The sequence below is a fragment of the Plectropomus leopardus genome, chromosome 1 (genome assembly GCF_026936395.1).
Source record: "Plectropomus leopardus strain MGB_pleo_1.0 chromosome 1, ASM2693639v1, whole genome shotgun sequence".
Taxonomy (NCBI): Eukaryota; Metazoa; Chordata; class Actinopteri; order Perciformes; family Serranidae; genus Plectropomus; species Plectropomus leopardus.
The window spans coordinates 4,320,445-4,346,889 of NC_142176.1; the positions used below are offsets into that span (position 1 = coordinate 4,320,445).

The 26,445-nt window shown below is 36.3% G+C and overlaps 1 protein-coding gene across 1 annotated transcript in view; it reads left to right on the forward strand.

The window, feature by feature from the left end:
* Positions 1-2,502: 2,502 nt before the first annotated feature.
* Positions 2,503-26,445, forward strand: part of plekho2 (pleckstrin homology domain containing O2) — a 29,951-nt gene continuing 6,008 nt past the window's right edge. Inside the window, exons 1-5 of the mRNA XM_088085175.1 lie at positions 2,503-2,829; positions 16,289-16,438; positions 17,474-17,596; positions 23,831-23,935; positions 24,776-24,874. Of these exons, the coding sequence (XP_087941301.1) occupies positions 2,821-2,829; positions 16,289-16,438; positions 17,474-17,596; positions 23,831-23,935; positions 24,776-24,874 (486 nt within the window). The 5' untranslated portion in view covers positions 2,503-2,820. The remainder of the gene's footprint in view (positions 2,830-16,288; positions 16,439-17,473; positions 17,597-23,830; positions 23,936-24,775; positions 24,875-26,445) is intronic.

The following is a 26,445-nucleotide window of genomic DNA, read 5'->3' on the forward strand; positions in this document are numbered from 1 at the left end:
TCCGGGTACTTTCACCGACGTCATCAGTTCCGCATCGGTCGAAGATTTATTTACTTTTTTTTTTTTTAACCCTTAGGGCCCCGCTTTAAAAATATTATACATCAATATTATTTATCCTAATCATAAACATCAAATATTCATTTTAACTTTGTTTAAATACTTTTAACAAAGGTTAGAGTTAGGGAAAAAAACAATATTTTTACAATATTACATTCACAGTAATTTAATTTTTCGCTTTATTATTTTATACACAAACAAAATGTGCTTTTTCAAAATCAAGCTTAAAAATATATACATTAATTATTTATCATAATCATAAGCATCACATATTAAATTTGACTTTGTTTAAATACTTTTTAAAAGGGTTAGGGTTAGGAAAAAAAAACACTATTTTTACAATATTACATGCACAGTAATTTTTATTATTATTATAGTCTAGGATATATCAATGATTAGTAGCAGCATTGATTGCGACAGTGCACTTAGTTAAACAGCATGTGTTTTCTCCACACACAATAACACACAAACAGGGCTTTTCCTAATGACGACCCATTTTTAGTTCTTGTTAATGGCTCATTATAACTGATCTATTAAGCATTAGTAAATCATGCATTAACCACAGATGAAGACATCAGTTACAGCTCTTTAAAATCATTTTACTGCCACCACTTTAACTGTGTTTTTTGCAAAATGACACGAGGCCGGCTGCAGCAGCGCCATGCACGTTTTTAGGATTTTGGGACATTTCTGGGATTTCAGGACTTTTGTAGGAGTTGAAGAAATTTCTAGGATTTTTAGGACATTTCTAGGAATTTAGGATGTTTCAAAGATTTTTAAGACATTTTTAGGATTTTTAGGACATTTCAAGGCTTCAAAGACATTTTGTAGGATTTCAAGACATTTCTGGGCTTTTAGGACAATTATGGGTTGTTAGGACATTTCTAGGATTTCAGGATGTTTCTGAGATTTTAGGACATTTTAAGATTTCTGGGCATTTCAAGAATATCAGGATATTTCTAGGATTTTACATATCTAGGTTTTCAGGATGTTGCTAGGATTTTAGGACATTTCCATGCTTTTAAGGTATTTCTAGGATTTCAAGATATTTCTGGACTTTTAGGACAATTCTAGGATTTTAAGACATTTATAGGATTTCAAGATATTTCTAGGATTTTAGGACATTTCTGGGATTTTAGGACATTTCTAGGCTTTTAAGGCATTTCTAGGATTTTAGGACATTTCTGGGATTTTAGGACATTTCTAGGCTTTTAAGGCATTTCTAGGATTTCAAGATATTTCTGGACTTTTAGGACAATTCTAGGATTTTAAGACATTTATAGGATTTCAAGATATTTCTAGGATTTTAGGACATTTCTGGGATTTTAGGACATTTCTAGGCTTTTAAGGCATTTCTAGGATTTCAAGATATTTCTGGACTTTTAGGACATTTCTGAGATTGTAGGACATTTCTAGGATTTTAAGACATTTATAGGATTTCAAGATATTTCTAGGATTTTAAGACATTTCTGGGATTTTAGGACATTTATAGGATTTCAAGATATTTCTGGACTTTTAGGACATTTCTGAGATTGTAGGACATTTCTGGGATTTTAGGACATTTCTGGAATTTTAGGACATTTCTAGGACTTTAGGGCAATTCTAGGATTTTAAGGCATTTCTAGGATTTCAAGATATTTCTAGGATTTTATGACATTTCTGAGATTGTAGGACATTTCTGGGATTTTAGGACATTTCTAGGATTTTAGGACGTTTCTAGGATTGCTGGTCGTTTCTAGTATCTTAGGATATTTCTAGGATTTTAGGACATTTGTAAGATTTTAGAACATTAGGGTCTTAGCTTAACCTCTCTCGGGGAGTGCGTGGGATCCTCCACTGGCACAGTTTTTGATAAACAAGCTTTATTTTGCACTCTTTTATGCACTCTGACACCTTATGTATACTAAAAGTACAAAAACAGTTCCCGATGTGAATCACTTTATTTTTATTGTGAATTAGAAAATGTTTGGGGGCCGCCCAGCACCTTGTCGGGGGCCAGATTAGGCCCGCGGACCGTAAGTTGAGTATCGCTGCTGTAGTTCATGTTTTTACCGTCCCGTCAGTCACCAGCAGGCCCGGGATCAGCCACACCCACCAGGAAGTGTCCGTGCAGTAACACCAGAGGCCACTATGAAGCCCATCATCCACAGTGTCCCGAAAAAGACGCAGTTTTGAATTTTAAAAGCACTTTGAGAGCATCTAATCACACAACAACCCCGAAAAACACCTCCTTCTAGAGTTTGGTGCCTATTTGCAAAGTTTTCCGCAGAGTGATTTTTTGATGCGAGAGCTGCTTTCTATGAATCTGCGAGGATGCTGCTGCAGCTCGGACCGTTTGCAGTCACTTTCTGCAGCTTTCTGCAGATCTGATCCGAGAAATGCAAAACTTTGGATGCACGCGTGCTGAAATTTCCTCCTCGCGAAGCTTCGGGTGCTGAGTTTGAATCAGACTGATGATGCACAGCTCGCGTTGCTCCTCCTCGACACACTGCTGCTTGATTCAAGAGTGTAAAGCAACCGGAAACCAAACTTTTTTCTGCGAACTTTTTCTTTTTTCATCCGAAGCAAAAGAGGAAAAAAAGAGAAGACGAGCCTGCTTACTGTCATAAACGACACGGTTCCCTATTTTCTTCATTTGCGGTTGGAAATGTGTCAGCTGCCGACCGACAGGGGAGAAGTAAACAGTTTCTGGAGAGGATAAAGGGCGACGTCGAGTGATTTTAGGCTGCTCAACTCTCACATAACGGATTTTGGTCCTTTATCATGGAAGATGTGAGTAGTCTCTTCACTCCCTCTGTGTGTGCTGCTTCGCCTTTTAGATGTCTTTGCAATGTAAATCAAGTTTTAAGTTTTTTAAGTGAAAACTGCACTTTGCATGTGATGTTGTAAACTTAGGGAACAAAACAAATCTGCAAGGGCGCGACCAAGTTAATAGAGCAAAGTTAGGGCCCATAGAAGAGGTGGCCGTGCGGGTTCAAACCGACTTTACCGTGACACATGCACGAAAGAGAAGTTTATCCGAGATTATATAGCGATACCAGACTGTCTGTAACACTCATCTAGAGTCGACATTTTTTGGCACAAAGCACCTGCCCACCTGTCAATCTGTTTCATCAGCTTCTTTGGTCAGAATCCAGAAGACACTCAAATGGAGCGCAACGAACTCCGTTTAAAAATCTGCCATTTTTATATTAGCGCTTCGTTTGGACGTACACACATAATATAAAAAACAACAATTTTGACATTTTCTGAGTCAGATGAGTCCTCTTGTAAATTCGGCTCCATTACAATTATCATTCTGCGCATTTTAAAATAGCATTTTAACATTTAGTATTAAGTTTCGCGTGTCTCATAACGGTTCATCTCAGCAGCGGAGGTTTTCGGTTATAACGTATCTAAGTGTTGAGGTTTCACAAATAAAATATACTTGGGGGATTGAACCTTAGCCGAACTCACAATGACAAGTGAATGTGTCAGAAAAAGTGTTAAAAAAGTCTTACATACGTTTACTTTTTAAAATTATAACCAACTAAATTGAGATTTACCGTATGTATAAACGATATTTGGCAGAGAGAACAGTGTCGTCACGAGTTTTGTATTGACGTTGAAGTTTGGTGTGTGGCATTTGCATAAAAAACAAAACATTTTTATTCTAAAACACCAACGTAACATTTTGTTGACTGTGATGGTAATTTGGCATTTTGAGGAAGCCAACGTACGTGAAAAAGGAAGTCGTGTTACCTACAGCATGCAGGGAACTTGTTGCAAGCATTTTCACATATGTTGTACCCCGCCCTTTTATTGTAACACTGATCAGAAACTGTTAGATAAACTGCCTTCCCTTTTCCCCCATAATCTGATCATTAAATGCATTTTTTCTGCTTTTTAATTTAAAAAAAAAGCATACTTGAATAACTCTTCAGTCCAGACCATGAATGCTATAAAACTTTAAACAGCTTCAACACACATTTAAACCAGATGTAAGACTATGCAATCCCTAATTCTTACATACATCAACCACCAACAACAGACTTCATCATTAACCCTTTGAAACCTGGATCGACATCAAATTCCCTGTGCTGCATTCAGATGCCTTTCACAAGTATTTGGACCCTGAGCGAATTGGTTTGGATCCTTTCAAAAACATGGAAAAAAAGGCAACTCGGCAAGAAATGTCCACAAATACAATACATTAGTAGATTTTAAAACTTTAAAACTTTTAAAATCTAAAAAATCTAGGAGGAAATGTGTAATGAACTACATTTATAATATATTCATAATGAGATATTTAAAATTATTTTACAGAATTATTAGAATTTTTAAGCATTTTTTCCCCCAGATCATTTCTTTCCTCTTTTTTTTAATTTTAATTTATTTAGTAATATTCATGCCATTTTTTTGTACATTTGGCTATATTCTTGCTTATTTTTGGGTCATTGTTTTTTTTCTTTTTTTTTTTTGAAAGAAGGCAATATTCCCAGATTTAAAAGGGTTACATCTTAAGCATTTAGCTTAAGATGTAAGTCAAAAAAGCCCTGAAAGCGTAATAGCCACCCACACCAGACTCCATTTAAATAAACAGTAATTTTCACATGTATATAGCCAACATATTTTCACATCTAATTAGATGAATAATGAATTTATTTTCACAAAATCGGAGTTGGTGATTGCCGGAACAGTGAAAAGACGACCCCAGATAGTTTTTGTTTTAGTTTTGTGTTGTCTCTGTCGACTTTAAATGGCGCGTTTATTGCAATAATAAAATTGCTGATTATTTAAATGGAGTCTGGTGGGTTTGGCGATAGTGATGTTGAGGCTGTTTCTGCTTCAGAAAAATGGATCTTACCTTTGAACAAAAATCTCTATTTCTGCAGAGATCTTTTCAAATAATGTTGCCAAAAAGTTTGAGCCTGCCAGTTGCAAAAAACAGCACTTTTTGTGGATGTAAATTGATGATGCACAAATGCCCTGAGTGGTTACACTGCAGCATGTTTCGCAGCTGCAGGCTGCAGCAGTCTCAGTCAATACTGGACCAATTTCAAAAACTATTCTTCCAATTAGTAACTTAGACACAAAAACATGGGAAAATGGGGTCTGTGTTTAGAAATACGCAAGTTTTTATTTAAAGTCACCCTGAAATTTGAAAGAAATTGGTGAATTATTTGATAGGTACAGTAATTCCAAAGTCAGTTTGTAGGCAGACAGAAGTTGCATTTCCATCCACCTGTTTTTAATGCACATTTCACATTTTGTGGAAAAACAAAAAATCGAAGTACCAAAAATTGGGAAGGAAAATTGAAATATTACAAAAAAAAGTCTTAACTCTTGAGAGGTGGAAAGGTGGTGCATCAATAAAAGATGAATGTGCAGTAGAAACAGATTCAGACAATAAATGACGACACGGTCATGACGTCTTTGCCAGTTTTCCTGAAAATCTGGAGAAATATGTCGTGCTCCAGTCAGCGGTGTGCCATGACATAAATACGTCCCAACACCTTTTTCAACCAATTTTGAAAAAGTAGAAAATTTTGCTCAATATCTGCAGTGAATAGTTTATATTTCTTCCTCACTTTTATAATTTTGAAATATTTGTATTTTAAGTGCAGTGGAAACAAACGTGACGACACAGTCATGACGAACCATCTTTGCAGATTTCCTAAAAATTTGGAGAAATGTGACATGCTTCAGTCAGCGGTGAACCACAACATAAACACCTTTTTTAACCTCTTTTGAAAAGTAGAAAATGTATAGTGTATTTTCTCCACACAAAAAGTGAAATTCATTTTGACTTTTATAGTTTTGAAACATTTTTATTATATTATATTATATTATATTATATTATATATGTGCAGTGGACACAGATTCACACAGTCATGACTTTCCGTCTTTTCCAATTTCTTGAAAATTTGGAAAACTATGACGTGCTACAGTCAGTGGTGTGCCATGACAACCAAAAAAAACCACCTTTTTTTCTTTTTTTTTTTTTTTTTTTCCTCTTTTGAAAAGTATAAAATGTGCTCTATAGCTGCAGTGTATTGTGTATTTTCTCCACACAAAAAGTGAAATTCATTTTGACCTTTTGAGTCATTTTGACTTTTGTGGTTGTGAAATATTTGTGGGTTGGATATTGTACTGAAAGTGCAGTGGAAACAGATAAGTGACGACATACAGTCATGACGTACCATCTCTGCAGACTTCCTGAAAAGTATGATGTGCTCCGGCCAGCAGTGTACTGCGACAAAAACACGTGTTTTTAGCCTCTTTTGAAAAAGCAAAAAAAATGTGCTCTATCTGCAGTGAAAAGTTGTTATTTTCTCCTCACAAAAAGTGAAATTCGTTTTGACTTTTAAGGCTGTTGTGGTTTGGATATTCTAATTTCGATGACTGGACAGATTGTTAGTTCGCGCTCGCTCGTCCGCCCTCTGACAGCTGCTCGGCTCTTATCTGTTTGTTTATTTTATTTTTTTATTGTCATTTTCTCATCTCCTCCTTTTCACATTTTGCCCTTTATCCTCTTTATCTTTCACCCCCGAAACCGCCGCGGCCCTGCCATGATGACCGTGCGTCTCAGCACCGTGAGTCATCCTTTATATCGCCATCCCTCTGACCCAGAGTGCAGCGTGTGACGTGTCTGTCTGACCCGCTGAGCAAAGAGGAAACAGACTGCTACATTATGTGTCAGGGCAGAAAACAATTAACCCTCTCTCATCATCGCGCTGCCATCCAGGCCTGCGCTGCACAATGGCTGCGTGTGTGTGCACATCGTCTTACTGGGGCGCCGCTGACGATTTTCTGGGAAAGTGCTTTGTGAGACAGAAAGTGCTCAGTAGTGAATGCATGAGAATGATTTGAGTCCTCGCGGAGACAAAAGATGAAGAAAAATGCTCTTTCGGGGGACATTTTCTTCTTACAGCACAAGGGGTTAATTTAGAGTCGACCTTTTGAAAACTATATGTCACTTTATCTGTGGTGCTCAGGGGTCTTTCACAGGGATTTAAACTTTTAAATACAAACTGGTTTGATTTATTTAAAAAAAACTTGGGGAGAAAAAGGTAATGAGCATCATGGCGAGAAATTTTCTCCAAATTGTTAGAAATTAGTAGATATGGTTATTTTTAAAGCAAGGGAAATATGTCCAGAAAACTATTTTGTCAATATATAATTATAAATTTAGAATTATTCTGCAGAATCATTCTCATTTGTAAGCACATTTTATAATTTTCTTGTTTTTGCTTTTTAATTTCTTCTTTTTTATTTATTTTTTTAGTTTTTTTGGCTAATTTTTCTGGGGTTTTTTTTGTTGTTGTTGTTGTTTTTAAACCTGACCAAACTGGTTTGGTTCCTTTTGAAAACGAGGGGAAAAAAGGTAATGAGCAATTTGGCAAGACATTTTCTCCAAATTGTAAGAAAATTAATAGATATAGAAGATTACTTTAAAAAAAAAAAAAAGAAAGGGAAAATTTCCAGACAACTATTTTTATAATTACCATAATCAGATATTTTTAAATATTCTGCAGAGTTATTCTAATTTTGTAAACATTTTTTCAAGTACTTTTTTTATTTGCTTTTTACTTACCTGTTTACATACCCGTTTTTTTTGTTTGTTTGTCTTTTTAGGGTATTTTCTTCTACTTTCTTTTTTTTTAAAATAGAAATCGCTTGCTTATTGTTGGTTAATTTCTTCTTATGTTTGTCATTGCCTTCTTCCCATGTTTTTGAAAGAAATTTTACTCAAGTTTCAAAGGGCTATATCAAAACAGTGAAGTAATGCTGTTGCTTCTTTCTTTGATACTTCTCCATATTTTTCACTTTTTTTCTCTTTTTAATATCAGGACCTGTTTTTATACACAGTTGTTGCAAAGTGGGAAGTAAAAATCCTGTTCTTTTATCTGCATAGACAATATCAGGTGACAGTCTGAACATTTCCACAGCGGAGATTTGCATGAAATTCTGGTGAAAACATCGGTATAAACAGCACAAACCTGTGCACTAATCTACGACTCCACAGTGCATTTAAATAAGAAGCGTCCACTCACCGAGCGCCAAACCACGTGCACCAGTAATGAAGAGCCGATTTAGGCTGAGAGGTGCTTTAGTTACGCTGCTTTGCTTGTTTATATGATTGTGGCAGTTAAAAGAGACATTTATCACGTATTTATTAGACTGAAAGAGCAAAGAGAGTTTGTGTAACGAAAGAAGAAATTACTGTAAAAATTAGTTTGTAGAAAGTAGAAAAAAATTACCTTAAAATCAGTAACAAAAACAGAAATAAAAAGAAATTTAAAAAAAAACAAGGAAAACAAGACTTAAAAGTATAATAATTCTGTAACATGATTTTTAATATTTAGTTATGTTAACTATATATAGTTTTGAAAATCATTATTCCAGACCCGGATCTGCCCATTGTGACTTTTTGTTGATATATTTACGTGAAATACAATCAACACACAGTGTTTTATTCCGAAAATTAACCGAATGTTTTTAATGTTTTGTCGCTGTCTGACTTCCTGTGGAGCCGGACCGAACACGGATTCTGGTGGAAATCATTCGTTTCTTTTTGAACAGTTAATTAATCGTTGATGAAATGTTTGTGGCACAGGGGTGCAGTGGTTAGAAACCACCTGTTCGAACCTGCCCAGTGTCAGCGAGGTCTTTTTTTGGGTTACCAGCTTCTTCTTCACAGTCCAAAGACATGCAGGTTACCTGGCGACTCTACAGAGAGGCGAAGTTACGAGTCCATAAACACGGAAGTCCGTTAGCCTGTTAGCACGTCCGGTTCGCGCGTCTTAAAGTCTGTGGCGTTTTTTTAACGGATGTTCAGTAAAATGCCTTAAATAAGGTCTGTGGTTAATACAGGCTAAAGATATTTACGCATTTTGTTCTGCGACATAAAATCCGTCCGCTTAAAACCCAATTTTTGAACTTTTAAGGTTTTACTCGTCTTAAAAAGGTGGTTGCTAACACGTGGCTAAATGGCACTACAGTGTTTGTCGTTAGACGTCATCACAGCGACACAGAAACTCATTAAACCCGATCACCTCCTTTACAGCTTTACAGAGCACTCAAAGTTGTAGATTTATCTGTTTATAATAGTTTTCGATTGTGTTTTAACGTGTTTTTACAGTGTTTGTAGTGGTGAAGTTTAAGTTGCGTGACCACGATGTAGTTTGTGTGTAGCCCAACAATAGCTTTTTACTTCTGACAATTTCATTTATGCTTCAAAACACACAAAAGTGGTGTTCATCTGTGAAGATCATCATGCTGAACAAAGCGTGTAAGTATCATAAACTTTTGTTCTCCACAGAGCTTATTTTTGGCAATAATCGAAAATCCCCTAAGGTTTGATGAGGGAACCGGTGCGACGTTCACTTCGTGGTTGCCCTACAAAAAATGCATCATCCCTTCGCCGCTCTGTTTGCCTGTCAGTGGATGTGGCGGGGGCGGTCGTCAGTGCGTACCCACCGCTCAGCCAGTGTCCGCCGGGACACACTTCAGTCCCCAGCAACCCTGAAAATGAAAACCGTCCATCAGCACTTCTCAAAACCGAAAACTGTTGCAATGTTGCTTATTACCAGCCGTGACAATGTCGCAACGGCTGGTAATTTTCACGCCAGGAGTCTGTGTGTGTGTCATCATGGTGAAATGTGGTCCTGGTGGCACATGTGGAGCAGGAAATACCACAGAAGTGGTTTTGAGTGTTTTGAGATTTATGTCTCCGTCTGTCTGTGGACAGATTTTGTTAAACGTGGGAGCGGCTGAGTATGAGGGATTTCTGGGAGCTGATAGTCCAGGATTTCACGGAGGAATTGTGGATTCAAAAGTTTTCGATGATCCGCTCAACTTTCTCAGAGTTATGTGATACAATAACAGCTCTTGTAGCTCCTGCTGCATCATGAGGGAGCCACTTCCTGAATGTCACAGCATCATGTGATCTAGAAAAGCCAAAAAAATGTTTCCATAGCAGTTTTGTGAAATATGGCTCTTTCAAATAGCCTGATATACCACCTCATTCAAGCGTAAAAACTCCAGAAATGGGAGGGTTTTTTGTAGAAATTGAGTAGGAATGCACAATAATTTTTGACCTGATAACGGGACTTACGTTGTCATACCGATAATTCAGATAATTGAATTTTGAGCCAATAAATAGAGCCGATGATGATAAGCATAAATGCTTTGAAAATCGCCCGTGTTGCCCATGGTTTCGCTCTGCCAGCACTGCACACTGCATTATGCTGCGCGTGACGTCATACTAATGCTAGATCAGTCGAAAATGTGTTAAAATATTTTCTGCCATCTATTCGTCAGTGTTTTATCTGCAGACTAAGCAGCCGAAGGCTTTTGGTTTTATAAAAGCTTTTATATTCTTATTGCGTGATACAATTTACAGTTACTCTAATTTGACAGATTATCAGAGCATTTTATTAAAAAACAAAAATTTTTAAGAGTCACAACTGTTGTTTTTGTTGTGTTGGTTGTAGTAATGTCAGTTTTATTTGGTTAAGTCAGAGCTATAATGTTAAATTCATCTGTACTCGTCGCAGCCTTTCATAAAAACCAATAAAAAGAAATTATCGGTATCTTAGCGGCAATGAGAAGCTGGAAATTATGGGTTTTCGATATCAGTTGAAATAATCCTAATAATCGTGTATCACTAACATAACCATGTTTCTATTAGGCGTATTTTATATTATATTTTATATTCCTAATTTAAATTTGCTCAATTTAAGGGTCAATGAAAACCTGCCTTATAGAAACTAGAACTGAAACAAATAGTCAATTATCTGATGAATTTTGATTATTTTGATATTTGGTCAATCTAATTGTATCTGATGTGATATAAAAGTAATTAATCAAGAAGAAGCACCAAATATTTTCAGGTTTTGGTGTCTCTAATGTGAGGATATGCTGCGCTTCTTATTGTTGTAAATTAAATATCTTTGTGGTTTTGGACAAAAAAGACACTTAATGACACGTCAGCATTGAAAATAATCATAATTGCATATTTTATGGGAACTACAATTTCCTATTGGCACCTTATTTTTGTAGTTGGTGTTATTTTAACATTTGTAAGTTCAGAATAAAGGCTGTGCTGTTCAGCTTTATGGTGAAAGGAAGAATGCAGCTTTTACTTGTGCATGAATGTTCACACGACAGCAGTTTAAAAACAGATACCTCTTCGCCTGAAGTGATCGATCTGTAATTAAACCCCCGCTGCTTCACTCTCGTCCCACCATCAGACGAGACTTCCCTTTTCTGGACTTTAATGTGACGACTAACCACACTGTTATGTGCAAAGCTGTTTGAAAATTGGTGAAGTTTCCCTTTAGTAACTAATTATAAGGATTTCCATACTGACAGAGAGTATGCTATGTGACAGTAAATTAAAGAGCTCAACTTATATTTATGTCAGTACTTTTATCTTATTGTTAGCAAACATATGAGAGCTTTTGGGCCCATCTGTGGTCTGATGGGTAGAACAGAGGCCGTATTGTCTTTCGGCATAAAAGCATGCAGTAAAGCTTCAGTGTAAATCACGTCAGAAAGCATACATTGTGCACAGTGACTGACTCGCTCGAGAATCCCAGTGCAACACCGAGCAACCAGGACGTCTGTTTCTGATGGTCGGCTGTGGACGTCCCTGCAGCTTTGTGTCATTTCTTGCTGCACATTTGGCCGTAACAACACTGGCAGCAACGGCACCAAACAGAAAGAGCATCCTCACAATGAAGAAGATCATTTTTGACAGTTTTTAAGACAAAATCTAGAGTCAGAGAGAATCGTGTAGCTTTTGTCAGGCAGAAGTGATGACGTCACTGAATGCTTTATTTAAGGCTAACACGGTTTTTACAGTCATTAAAAAACCCAGGAAAGTCGTGGAATTTGTAAATAGTAATTTTCAATCCTGAAAAAGTTTTGGAGATCTAAATATACCCTGAAAGATTTGGAAAAATCATGGAAATCTGTTTCACAAATGATAATAATCATTGTCATCGCCTTAATAATAATGACAATAATGGCAATAATAACATTAATAATCATAATCATCATCATCATTTCTAGAGAACTTTTCAAGGTACTCGGAGACTCTACATAATTTAAAAAGTACACTAAAATACGCACAGCATTATGTCACATTACATCTACACAAACCTGAATAATAACACGATGTGTCTAGGGGCCGGCGGAGATTGAAAATCCAGAATAATCCAGATAGATCCAGAAGATCCACATTATCCAGAAGATAATGCGCTTTTAGATTATTTTTTTCATAAATCACAAAAAACAACAACGAAAAAAATCAACAAAAAGTATTTTCTTCAAAAATGGCAAAAAAATTATGTTTTCTTTAAAAATTGTCAAAAATTAAAATAAAAAAAAATAAAAAATGTTTTTTTAATTAAAAAATATATGTATTTTATTGAAAAATGCAAAAAAAAAAATTGCAAAAAAAGTCAGCAGTAATAAAACAGCAAAATACAACAGTCCCTTAGTTATATTTAAATATTCAGTTCTAATCCTGATCTGAATTTATTATTTTTAAGATAACATATATTTTAAAACCTATTATATATGCTGAGAAAGAACAGATAAGGAGTATCGATGGTCGTTTCAGTGAATGTGTGGTCTTGACTTTGCCATTGAAATGTCATGAAACTTTATTGGTAAAAATATGTCCAAACTCAGCGCTAAAAACCTGTGAATCACGCCAGCAAAACAGTCTAAATTTTCCAGCCCTGCTGTCGTCTCCCAGCTCCAGGCGTGACGGGTTAGTGGGTGTAAAGTGTGAGCTCCGGCGAGGCTCGTGGTGACTTCAAGCTGGGCAGGTCAGCGTGAAAATCAATGAATGCCAGATGCTCCCTGACCGAAAACTTCATCAGAAACACATGTCTGCTAAGGTGTGCCGCTTCCACAAAACGCTGCGCTCTTTTTTTCTCTCTGCCTCTTGTAAGACTCAGTTCGCACGAGGTACCTTCAGCACGCTGTAATTTTACCGCTGCATTACCTGCACATTATTTGACTCTGCACAATGTGAGGTGACGCTTTAGAGCTTCCCACAACACCGCAGAAAGGACAGCTTATAGATTGCACAAACTCGTGTGGGCAGTTTGGGTAAAACTTACGGTTAGGTGTGTGTTTCGGTGCAGAGCAGACTTCCTGTGTGAGTCCAGAATTGGAGGTGTTTAATGATATCACAGTGCAGAGCTATAGCAGTCAGCTGAGGCCTGAGTAATGGAAACCTCTCACTGCTGCTCTGTTGCAAGAGTTTGACGCGCTCCACCTCGCCATGAGTTTTTTCCACGTTCAGAGGCGTGCCGAGGCCTCTCTGTCTTTTTGTCATGAACTTATCGCTCTATTTTAGTAGCTTTACAAAGTTTAATTTTGCCCTCCTCGCTCTCTGTCTGGCACGTCTCTCCTCTCCGCCCGCCTGGCGTTCCTTTCTTCACAGCTGCACTGCTGTTTACCGAGTGGAGAAGCACTTGCCGTCACAGTGAAAGTGGAAAAACAGTGAGATGACCTCCCACCTAATCCCAAAAAAGAAAAAACAAAAAGATATCCTGTGGAAGTTCCTCCAACAGAAACAAAGGCTGTGAATTCTGCAGACACCTGCAACTCAGTTACTGTTTTTATCACTGTGGAAAAGGAGTGGATCTGCATCTTATGCTTACTCTGCAAGTATAAATATAAATATATATATTTATATATGCACAAGTTTATATTTCATGGAGGTCGGCAGCAGATACAATAGAGCACTGTAGGGATCACGTCTTTTTGTAGACTTACACGGAGGTTATCTAGTCCATATTTCCTCAAAAAAAAAGCCTACGGGATTTTTTCATTTAATTATTCAACATAAAGACCACACACACAATATATAACAAATAGGAGATTTTCACAATAAATTCACGTACTTATATTTTTGAGCTTTTCCTGTCCATCCTCAACACTACTAAGTACATATTTAGTACTTTACAAGAAAGTACTCATTAATTCGGCACACACACGTCCCGATTTGCTGTTTACAGTGTAAAGAAAGAGCACAAGAAACGTAATATAATAATAAAATGTAAACTAAAGTTAAAAACAAAACAGAAAGAGAAACATACAGTTAAAAAAATGTTTCTGTTGGATTTTGGATCATTGCAGAAAAAAAGTAAATTAATAAATATGTACTTTTTTTGTTCAGCAAGATCATCCTCACAAACACCACTTTTCTGATTTTTGATGCGTTAATACAATCGCCAAATGTAAAATACGAATAAACTGCAGTACAGCTGCACAACTTCAGTTTCACCACCACGACACCACTGTGAAGCTTTGCTCAGGGTGAGGATGTCTTCTGTCGTCTCGTTTAGCCACAAAGAGACGGAGTCGTCCCAGTTTTAAAAAAAATCTTGTGCGTCATTAGGCAGGTTTCCATCACAGATTTGTGCAAAACTTAAGCCATATTTACAAAATGTCAATAAAACGCTGTTGTGTGATGTTCTGCGACTTCTCCCAAGAAGCACGGCGATGGATGTTCAAAACATTAGCAGCTTTATTTCTATTGCAGCCAAAAAAATAACCGTCATTATTTCCAATGAAAGGCGACGTAGGCGTGTTATGTGAGCAATAATGGAAAGACCAGCTGCTTATATGTGGGAGCGGCGACGTATGAGGGATTTCACAGAGGAATTGTGGATTCAAAACTTCAGATGATCCGCTCAACTTTCTCAGAGTTGTGTGATGCGATAACAGCTCCTGTAGCTCCTGCTGCATCATGCACACAGCCGTAGCATCATGTGACCTGGAAAAGCAAAAAAAGTTTTGCCAAATATTGCTTTTTGGAATTGCATGAAATACCATCTCATGCAAGAGTAAAAACTTTTTTGCGATAAAAGACAGTTTTGTCAAAACTGACATGTTTACATAAGGCGTATTTTATATTTGCAATTTCAGTTTGCTCATTTTTAGGGTTAATGGAAACCTGCTTTGTGTGTTTCTTTTTTCATCGCTCCGTAAATGCATGTAAAACTCTCCGTCAGCATTTCATTGTACTCGTACAGTGACAACAAAGATATCTTAAAAAATAAAATAGAATAGGTGGGAAAAAAGAAAATAAAAAAAGTTGAGAGGCAACGACAAAACTCCTTTTTTAACATTTGACGTTTTTAAATCTTTTTCTTGCATATTTCCTCATTCCCAGAACACGCTGGCATGTTTCTGTAAGTGTGCCACACGTACTGGATGAACACAGCAGCACTCTGAGCCATTTTCGTTATGGATGTAAAGTGTTTCAATTCCCTTTTATTTTGTTCACAGTTTCATTATTAATCACACAAAGCGCGTGTGTGTTTTGTGTTGCCTAGCAGCCGCTGCTATCTTCACTTTGAGCCGCTCTGCAAACAGAAGTGACATGTTTTCGTCTACTTCTGCCCATATGTGGACAACAAGTGATGACTAAATGTGTGGGGAGCAAATCAGAGAAGCACAGAGTAGAAACTGTCCGGAGGCGTTAAAGTGAGAGGTGAGGTGTGTCAGAAAGAGGGCAGAAATGAAAAAGCCTCATAAGAAGTGAGAGCTGCTGCTCTTTAAACGCCTCAGCAGAGTTCACCACCAAACTGTTTTTGCAGAAACGCCGCGCTGTTTACAGAGCTCGCTCTGAGCTGAAAGTGATCGCACAGCCACATTTCTTTAAACATCACCGGAGCACAGAACTGGGAGTGGTTGGAAGAAATACTGAAATGTTTTTTGTTTAACCCTTTGAAACTGAAAAAAGCGGCTTGATATTTGGAAAGACAGTGACCAGCAACATAACAAGAAATTGCCTAAAAATTACCTAAAAAATTAGTTTAAAAAAAAAATTATATCTAAAGAAAATCACTGGAAAAAATAAGCAAAATATGAAAAAAAGAAAGAAAAAAAAATCAAATGCATAATTAAGAGAATTATAAATTTAGTTTTCTGGACTTTTTTTTTTTTTTTTAAATCCAACTAAATTAGATAATTTCCTCGTCACCTTTTTTGATTTTTTTTTTTTTTTTAATGCAGTTTGCAGGACATTTCTCATCAGGTTGCACATTATTTTTTTCCTGTGTTTTTACAAGAAATCAAGCCAATTTCCTGAGATTTTAGAGGTTTTTATACCAGTGAAAAGGGGTCTGATTGCAGCACAAAAATGTTGACAGTCGGCTCTCCGCTTGTACACTCGTGTGTGTGTTTTGAGTGTGATTTCCTTCCTCTGTCATTGCAGGGTGCGAAAGAGGACCCAGCCCAGAATAAAGAGCCAAAGTTCCTGGGTAAGGCTGGCTGGGTGAAGAAAGCCCACGGCAAACTGGTGGCGAGCTACAAGGACCGCTACATCCACGTGGAGAGGACGGAGATTGTGGTGTATGAAAATGAGGTACGCCACATATTTCTGCAGCACGTTTTTATTCTGCAGCACGGCCACCAAGTTTCAACATGTGACTGTAAGATGTCATGTAACTGTTGGAAGATCATGTTACTCTGTTTGTTTTCACGTCATTGTCACAACATTATTCTGAATATCCGATAAATCTGGATGCACAGACAACACAGTGAGAAGTTTGCTGGGTTTTCTCCCTGCGGGGTTTGTTGACGTTAATAAAAAGCTAAAATAATCATTTTTATTGTTATAATCTGTTAAAGCAAGAGAAGCAACGACATAACGCTAATCCTTTCTTCCTTCACTGGTTTACCTGAGTTTCACATTTGATTTGAATATTTTAAGATGACTCGCTAACTTCACCTGAGCCCGATCGCTGCCTGAGGTCCTCCACAAAGCCCAGAATTCACTTTTATGGTTTAGCCTTTTCTTAACCCTCAGGAACCTGCATCCACACCAGTTTTCTTGTGTTACGTTCAGACACCTTTCACATGCTATTTAACCCTTTAAAACCAGAGTAAACTGGTTTAAATGTCCCACAAATTGCTGTAAAATTAGTGAAATGTGATGAGAAGATTACAGGAAAATAGTTTTAAAAAAGAAGGGAGGATTATCAGAAAATCATCCAAAATTATTGAAAAATCTTATAATTATGATAATTTTATATTTGAAATCATGAAAAATTATTTTTATTTAATTTTCTGCCACTTTCTTTTTTATTTGTTTGCTTTTTACTTTTTTTCAGGAAATTTTTTTGTACCTTTTTTTTTTTTTTTTACTAACTTTTTGCTAACTTTTGGGCCATGTCTTCTTAAGTTGCTCCTTCTTATCATATGTTTGAAAGAAATTAAACAAAGTTCCTGAGGTTTCAAAGGGCTAACTAGTATTATTTTACTTTGTTGTATATCTTGTACACATTGTTTTTAGCTTTTTTTAAAGGTTCTGTAGAAATAAAGTTGTTATTATTGGTATTGCTTTTATTAATTTGAATAACAGATCTGCAGCTAATTTATCCGTAATCTCGTGTTGCAGGACCTGCAGAACTGCTTAGAGAGGTTTGACCTGGAAAACTACGATCAATGTCATGAATTAAAGAGCCCCTTCAAGAGGAAGCACAGACTGATATTGATTCGATCACCCAAGACTGGAAATAAGGTGAGCGGACGGATGGTTGTTTGTGTCGAAGCTTTGGTGAAAGATGAAATAATGCAGCGTGTTAGTCTAGTTTTAGTCGCACTTACACAATAATTCAACTTTATCTACCATCATGTAAAGACACTGTGTGTTTTAACGGGTGAAAGCGAGCAGATCCAGCAAGGTAGTGACTTGTAGTTTACAGAAGATCTGAATCTATTAGATGTGAGAGGTGTGACTACTGTACTTCTTTAAATTTTCGTAGGGTTTTTTTATACCCTTTTTGATACCATTAGTCATAATTATTTTGCAGCAATTTATCTGAAGCGAATAGATAAGATAAACATTGTGTCATTTTGACACGAAATTTGAAAGATCAGTGTCAAAATTTTTGCATATCTGCAATATCTGCGTTACACTTCTTTTTTTCAATTAACCTATAATTTGTACAATATGTGCAGTTCTCTTCCAGGTGTAAAATCCCAAACTATTTCTAACCCTGCACATTAAAAGTATCAAACTTAATAATAATAACAATAACAATAACAATAACAATAACAACAACAACAACAATGATAATAATGATAATATAATAATAATAATAATTATAAAGATAATAATAATAATAATAATAATAAAGATAATAATAAAGATAATAATAACAAAATAATAATGATGATGATGATAATAACTTTTAAAAACTGAGTTTACAAAGTGCTTTGACAAACAAGGCAAAGCAGAGGCAAGACGGGTTTCTTTCAGAAGTTTAACTATAAGAGCCAAAAATAATGCTGAATTTAGGCCGAAACCAAAGAGAAACGACGACAGAACAGAAATAACAATAACAACCTAAACCAAAAAGAGCAAATACAATTCAAAGAATATGAGCAGTAAACACAGAATTAATAGCATAACACTTTTAAGACAGAATAAAAGAATAAATTAAGACAAGTTAAAATAGATGACATTGCATAAAAGCAAGTTTATAAAAATGGGTTTTAAGACGTGATTTTAATAAAGTCGCTGATTCTAAAAGCGTCTGTTTGGCTATTACTTCCTCTCCGCAATGCAACGATGCAAAGGACCAACACTAAAACCTAGAGAAGCTCTACGTACATACCCTAAAAAGTGGAATGAAGGAAATGAAACTGACACATTTAGAGTTGAATGTCAATAGCAGAGGACAACATGCACTGACCACAAATGCAGAACTAAAGCCTGTTTATCTGAACCGTCGGTGAGTTTAAAAACAGTCGCACTATGATCGAGTGACAGAGAAAATTTAAACTCTGTTATAGTTTCGACATGCCGTGTCACAGAAAAAACAACAAAAAAAAATGCGTTTGAACCCTGACGCAGAAGGTGACAGGATGTGTACAAAATCTGATATCTGAAAACAGATGATGAAATTCGTGAAGTTTAGTCATGGTTCAACAAGACTGATAAAAACGAGAAGATCATCGTCCGCTAGTTTCATGTTATTAGAAAATGACTCCTGACAAAAAAGTGAGTTAGAGCACTTTCACTTTTCTGCTTTAAAGCTCCACTAATCAATATGTTGCATGTATGCATGAAAAATAATACCGTCCTCTCAGCAACAAGAAACACACAACACACGTAACGTAACACACACGTTCAGATGATTACTGAGATGATTTCACTCACTCCTTTTCCACACGCAACAACAAGCGCAACAGACGAGGACGGTCTGTTCTGCGGACAATTACGCACACACCGGCCCCTAAACCTTGCATTTTAAACCATGTGTCACACACACACACACACACACACACACACACAAAATGAGAGAGGGAGAGATTGATTTGATGGATGTAAATATATTTAAAGTCACTCTCCGGCAGGTGGAGGAAGCTCCTCCCTGTCCTGTTGCTCCTCAGGTGTGGATGAAAAGTTATCCAACATGTTTCTGGCACATTTTCACGGTTTTCAACGGTCCATTTTCACATTTCAGTTTCCCAACTTAAATTTGGTTAGCTACAAGCTAGTTTTGATGGCAGCAGTAAATGTTAGTTGGTGAAGGCGCGCCCGCGCACAAGTGACGTCAGTGACGCGACGTGTCCGAGCTTTCCCGCTGATCTCAAGTCAGCGATAACCTGACATTGATTACCAACCAGGAAATTCAATGAGTGAAGGGCGATTCTACTCCTGAACTGGGATCAGTTTAATCCCAACACTGCATCACGCTGTTAGGATGCGGAGGCGCTGTCGGAGCTTGTTAGTGGGAGAGCAGAGCGTACGGACAAACATACATGACAATTAAAGGTATGGCTAATGTTTTCAGATGTAACCCCTTTTTAACCATTTGAAAACCAAACAATTGTCTTGATTTTTATGGAAAACATTGGGAACAACAGCATCAATCAATTTGGCAAGAAATTAGCTGAAAACTACATTATTATTATATTACATTATATATATATATACTTTTTGCCCAGCATCATTTGGGTCATTTTCTTGATTGTTTTCTGTTTTTTTACTTTTTTTTGTTTGTTTTGCTTATTTTCAGATTATTTTCTTGTGCATTTTCTATTTATTTATTTTAATATTTAGTTATTTTAATTTAAAAAAAATATATATTTATTTTATTTATTATTATTATTTTTTTTTTTGCAATTTTTTGGGCCGTGTCTTGTTATATTGCTCGTTGACTAACTGCAACAGATAACAATTGAATTTATTTTGCAATATAATTACATGTAGCTAGTTACTTCCTGACACTGGCAAAAAAACAGGTAAAAACAGTTAAAGTTTTCTGACACGTTCTCTGTAAAAACTCAAAAAGGTGATGATATCTGTGAGGATGCGGACATGCTGAAACACAAACCTTTTCGGTGCTCAGGAAATCTTCAGCACAGTTTCAATTAGGCTGCGGGCTGTCAGGAGCTGTTGTCACTTCCTCTTTGAGGTCAGCTTTTATTTTTGGGCACTGGCTCTGACAAACTGAGTGAAAAGTTTTTAAATACTAATTATATATCCAGGGTAGTTTTAACGAGCCCACATGCTGTTGTACACTCTCATATAATGTCTGCGGAAACTCACCACAGCATTACCTGTTTACATCTCCACCAGAGCAGCTGGAGGCCTCCTCGGCACTTTATAATGAGACGCATTTCAATAACCCGTCTTTCAGTCTGAGGTCTGAAGCCTCTCTAACCTTTTACACCGCTGCTGCTCCCACACAGTGTTGCAGAACGGTTTCCATTTACTGAAAATGAAGAAATACTCTGTGGCACCAAGAACTCTTGTTCAGAGCTGAGGTTGGTATCAAACCTCAGAGGATAAAAGGCAGATTTCTTCGCCATTTTTTTAAACAAATTTTGCGAAATGAAATTAAAATTTGTCTTCGATCCCGATACATCTTTGGAGTTGAAGGATGAGTTGATTAAATCAGCAGCTGCTTTGAAAATTGCTGTTGATGGCATCATACAATTTCTGCAGTGCATTTTTTGAATTTACTTCGGAGGTTTGTGTCCTGTCAGCTCTGAACAAGCCCCGCCCATCTGGTGCAACAGCTTGAATCGGGATGCTAAGGGTTAAACATGTCTCTGCGCAGATGTGCATCCCTGGTTCGAGTCCAGCTGGGGGTCTTTGTTGCATCTTTCTCCCTCATTTCCTGTCGTACTTGTTAAAATTGCAAAAAAAAAACAACCCAAAAACTTAAGAAAAGTAGCATTAAAAAATGTCATGTACAAGTAGTGAATTTTGCTGATGTAGTGAGAGACTCGTGTCACGACTTTGCCAACTCTGCAACTTGAACAGCTGCCATGACAGTGAGGGAGGTGTTTATATGTGCAATGCTACAATGTGGACGTGTGTGTGTGTGTGTGTGTGTGTGTGTGTGTGTGTGTGTGTGTGTGTGTGTGTGTGTGTGTGTGTGAGAGAGAGAGAGACAGAGAGAGAGAGCACTAAGCATATTACTTCACAGACACACAGTATTGCAGTATTGCTCTCGTGTCTTGCATTTGTGTCACTTTTTCCCCCCGGTCTGACTGCTGTGACCAGGCCGAGCAGTGAGTCACACACCAGCCTGCAGACCTCAGCGTCCTCCTGGACTTTAGCTCTGCGTGGACATACTGCTGTCTTTGTTGATTTGAAACATTTCAAACATTTTCTTTTATTTTTCGTGTCTTGCACACAACGTGCCCAACCCTAATGGGTTTATAAGAGCTGCAGTCAAAATAATGAATTACATTTCATTTCATTACAAAGATTAAAAGTGACTCAGCTCGGTCTTAAATAAAATATTCTGCCTTCTTTCACAAACTTGAAGAAAATCTGAAACAAAAAAAGTTCCCATCCTGAAGCAAGATCAAGATTTCATAATCGACCAACCAAAAGAAGTCGGCATGAATTGACGAAATTTTAGTAAAAAAGTACATTTCTCAGTCATAATGAACAACAAAACAAAAAGTGAACCTCATCGTCATTATCGAAATGTGAAATCTGTGAGTTCAGGTAAGCACAGGTGCTTCAGTGGCCGAGCAGCAATTAAAAAAAAAGATGCTGCAAAAATCACTCTGATCAGAGTCCAGATATCAAGACCAAGTGTTTTGGTATTAATTGTCTGTCATTTTCTAAAGAAATAAAAAGGGATATGCTGTTTCATAAAGATTTTTTGCAAGTGAAGATATCATCATTCAGCATTTTTAAACAGTCCCCTGTTTGTTAAACTCCGGGCTCCCGACTCTGTTGGTAGTTTGTAGTCTATTGTGGTGTTTCAGAGTGAATGAAGTGGCTGAGTCTGACCAGGATGTGAACAGCTTCTTGGCTGCCTCGTGGTTTCTCCGGGGTAACCCTCTTCAGCTCGGGCTCTGCACGGCTCAACGATGCCAGAAAGATTTTGTTAAAGCAGCAGCAGTGTGTCTCACAACCAATCACCTGCGGCTGCTTTTCACAGTGAAGATACTCAAAGTTTCGCTTGTATCAGGCCCAGACTGCTCTGAATGGGGGGCAGTCAGAAATGTTGATATAAGTTCATGTTTAAGCGAGTATCCTAAACTGTTTTATCTTTTCATCAACAGCTTTTAGATAAACAAGCTCAGTTTTGTGCCGTTTTATACACTAATGGCAGTGATACTCAACTAATGGCCCGTGGGCCAAATCTGGCTCCCGATAAGGTGCCAGGTGGCCAGCCAACCATTTTCTAAATCACAATCACACTGGGAATTGTTTTGTCCTTTTAGCATACATAACCTACCAGGGTGCATGAAACAGGATCAAAACAGAGCTTTTTTTTCTTTTTTTAAAAAAAAGGGCCAGTGGAGGATCCTCAGCAACCCCCGACAGAGGTCCCTGCTAAGACCCTAATGTCCTAAATTCCTAGAAATGTCCATAAATCCTAGAAATGTCCCTAAACATCCGAAAATCTTAGAAATGTCCTAAAATCTGAGAAATGTTCTAAAGCTCTCAAAACGTCATAAAATCCTAGAAATGCCCTTAAATCATAGAAATATCCTTAAATCTTAAAAATGTGTGGACAAGTTGTGTATCCTTGCTTTAGTGACAAAAAATGCTCAAAATGAGAATTTTCGGAATTTTCTTCTAATGTAAAAGAAAGAAAGAGAGAAATTTCAGAAAAAGGAAAAGACTCTACGTTAAATCCGTGCATCATTTGTTCATTTGATTTTTAATTTAATAATCCAAAATTGGAAAATTAAAAATTGGTTTTGTCATTATTTGTGTATGAATCAGATACCTACAATGGAGGATGTTAAAGACAGTTTTTTTGTTGTTATATTTCGAGAATAAAATCATAATATTAAGAGAATTAAGTCGGGATTATGAAAATAAACTTGGAGTTTTATGAGAATAAGGTTACAGATTTACAAGAAAAAAAGTCATAATTTTACAAGAATAAAGTTGGGATTTAATGAGTTAAGTTGTAATTTTAAGCAAAAAAAATCGTAATTTAACAAGAAAAGAGATATTATATTACAGAAATAAACATATTGCCAGCAAACTATAAAACAGGCGAGAGGCCAGGCAGCCTCCGTGCATAAATTAAATATCAAAATAATAATAATATGTGATATAATATCATTTTTTCATTTCCTATTTTTGATCCGAGCATAAAATCCAAAAACAAACCGTCATTTATTTTTTGGTATCTGATTCATAAACCAATAATTAAAATACTTTTTTTAAAATTTTTTTATTTTCCAATTTTGGATTTCATTTTGAATATTGAATGTCTTGAATTTACAGCTGACTCGAGTCACATTTCTCTGCCGACAGGTTCACGATGTGAAGCTCCAGGCTCAGACTGCGGAGGAGAAGGAGGCCTGGATCAAAGCTCTGCTAGACGGCATCAATCGAGCAAAGAACAAAATCTTTGATGAGGTACACATCTCTGTCATTTCAGAGTTTTATTCACCTTTTTTAAGCTCAGGTGGACTCAGTGGAAAAGGTATTTTTTTGGTCAGTGTATTTTTTGGTGTTTGGATTTTCCCTTCCAGAAACAGAAATGAAAAAACAGAAAACAAATAGTTATTTTATTTCTGTTTCAAAATCCAAAAATGAATAATGGGGTCAGAAATGAATATACAGAAAAAAGAGCCACTAAATTTGCTCTTTCAAAAAAATTATAAAAAATAGAAAAATACCAAGAAAACAAAAATAATAGTAATAATTTAAAAATAACAGCAGTTGTATTTTCATTATCTGAAACTGGAAGTTTCATACACACACACAAAAAAACCCAAAAACATTATTCAGTGCACCAAAATAGTCAGTGAAAGAAGTGAAAACTAAACTTATTGTTATAATTAGTTTTAACTAGCACTGTAATAGCTATATTATGATATAATTTTGGACTTGTCAAAACAAGGTCTTTAATCTACCGAAATCTCTGCGTGTTTGTCAGGAAATTGATTATTTTATTTATTTTTTAATATTTATTTTTTATTCTCATAGTATGTTTTTTTGTCTTTGTATTCTTGCTATTTTATTTTATTTATTCATTTGTTTTTCGTTAGGAAAAAGGCAAAATAAAAATGAATGTCCGTTCTCTATATTCCATGTCTGACCCCTAAAAACTAAAAACGGCCTGTTTTTCACTTTGGGATTTTGAAATGAAAATCAAAGAAGTTGTTTTTTTCTTGTTTTTCACTTCTGTTCCTAAAAGGAAAATCCGAAAACCAAAATGTGCACTGACCCTGAATAAGTGTAATGTTTTCACAGGTGACGGTCGATGAAAGCAGTAATTTAGAGCATGTTACTCGAACAAGGCCCAAAGGAAACCGTAACCGGCGGCCACCGACCAGGATACACATGAAAGAGGTTTGTGTGTGTGTGAATGTGAGAATCCATTCATGTCTGTGTGTGTGTGTGTGTGTGTGTGTGTGTGTGTGTGTGTGTGTAATAAGAAACTGTGTGGTTAGCTCTGTTGCTACAATAAGTCAGTCAATGTTTAAATTTCAACTCCGTCTAATTTCTTCTTCTTCTCATGCTTGTGAGTATGAGTGTGTGAATAAAATCTTCTATTTATGTACGAAAAAGTGTCTACGAAGCAGGATTTGGGGTTGTCAAGGTAACAAGGTTAACTCCATGTTTTCAGTCCTGTATGAAGCCGGTTCACTTTTTACCGGAATAAAACACGGTAAGAACCGAAGAGCGAACCTACACCGGAGAAAGTTAAGGTTTTACTAAAACTGACCCAAAAAATCACAGATCCAAGCAGGATAAAAACTTTAACCCTTTAACACCTGGACTGTCAAAAGTTTCCTTGTGCTGCATTCGGATGTCTTTTGCAAGCATTAAAAACCTCTTAAACCTGTAAAAAAGAGTATTATATAGCTGAATATATAATATTAGCTAAAATTATTTAATTGGGGCTTGTACATACCTAATTTAAAATGATATTTTTCTGTTTTTATTTATTTATTTTCATTTCTCTTTTTTATTTTCCTTTTATATTTAATGCTTAATTTCCTGTACATTGAAAGCAAAGCTAAATAAAGTTAAATTCCTTGTTTGTGTAAGCACACCCGGCCAATAAAGCTGATTCTGATTCTGAACTTGGCAAAAGGTGCTTGGCAAACTGCAAGAAATTAGGAAAATATGGCAAGAAAATGACCTCAAAATCTGTTGTTTGTCTTTTTCAAAAGAAGACAAAATTATTATACAGAAATATGTAGACTTGTTTGTTTATTAGCACTAATTAATTGCAGCCATCGTTGCTATTTATTGGTTGCTGTTAAGCTACCGTTAAGTTTATAGCAGCTTCACATGCAGATTTCCTGTGTGGATGTATGTATATGTGTGTGTGTGTGTGTGTGTGTGTGTGTGTGTGTGTGTGTGTACTTTTTAAAATGTATTTTCCTGTCTAAAAATAAAAACAACAGATGTAACGCTGGTTAAAAGCAGTTTCAGTTGTACCGACAGTTTACTATTATAACTTTCTGTTAAGTTATTATTAAAAATTAAAGATAAAAAAAAGACAGTATTTCTGTTTTTAGCTGCCTTTATTTGCAACCAACGTTATCCCAGCTCGCAATTTTTGGTTGTAAAAACGTTCTGAGAATGTTACAATGCAACCACTGAATGTTTAAGTAACGTTTTCAGTGGTAAGTTTTCTTTATGTTCCCACAACGTTCTTCTTAAAGTAAAGCCAACATTCTCTATAAACATAAAAAAGTTCAAATTTTTTATTGTAAATATATCACATGAGGTATCACAGTTTCATCTAAAAAAAAAAGTCTGTAATCTCACTCCTCAATAATATTTTCTGAATGTTGCTTTGAAAACGTTCTGCCTTTGTTCTCATGTAACGTTTTGGGAACGTTTTATGAAAGAATCTGTCACCTCTCAACATCACCAAAACATCCTCACTATGTGGCATTTATAACATC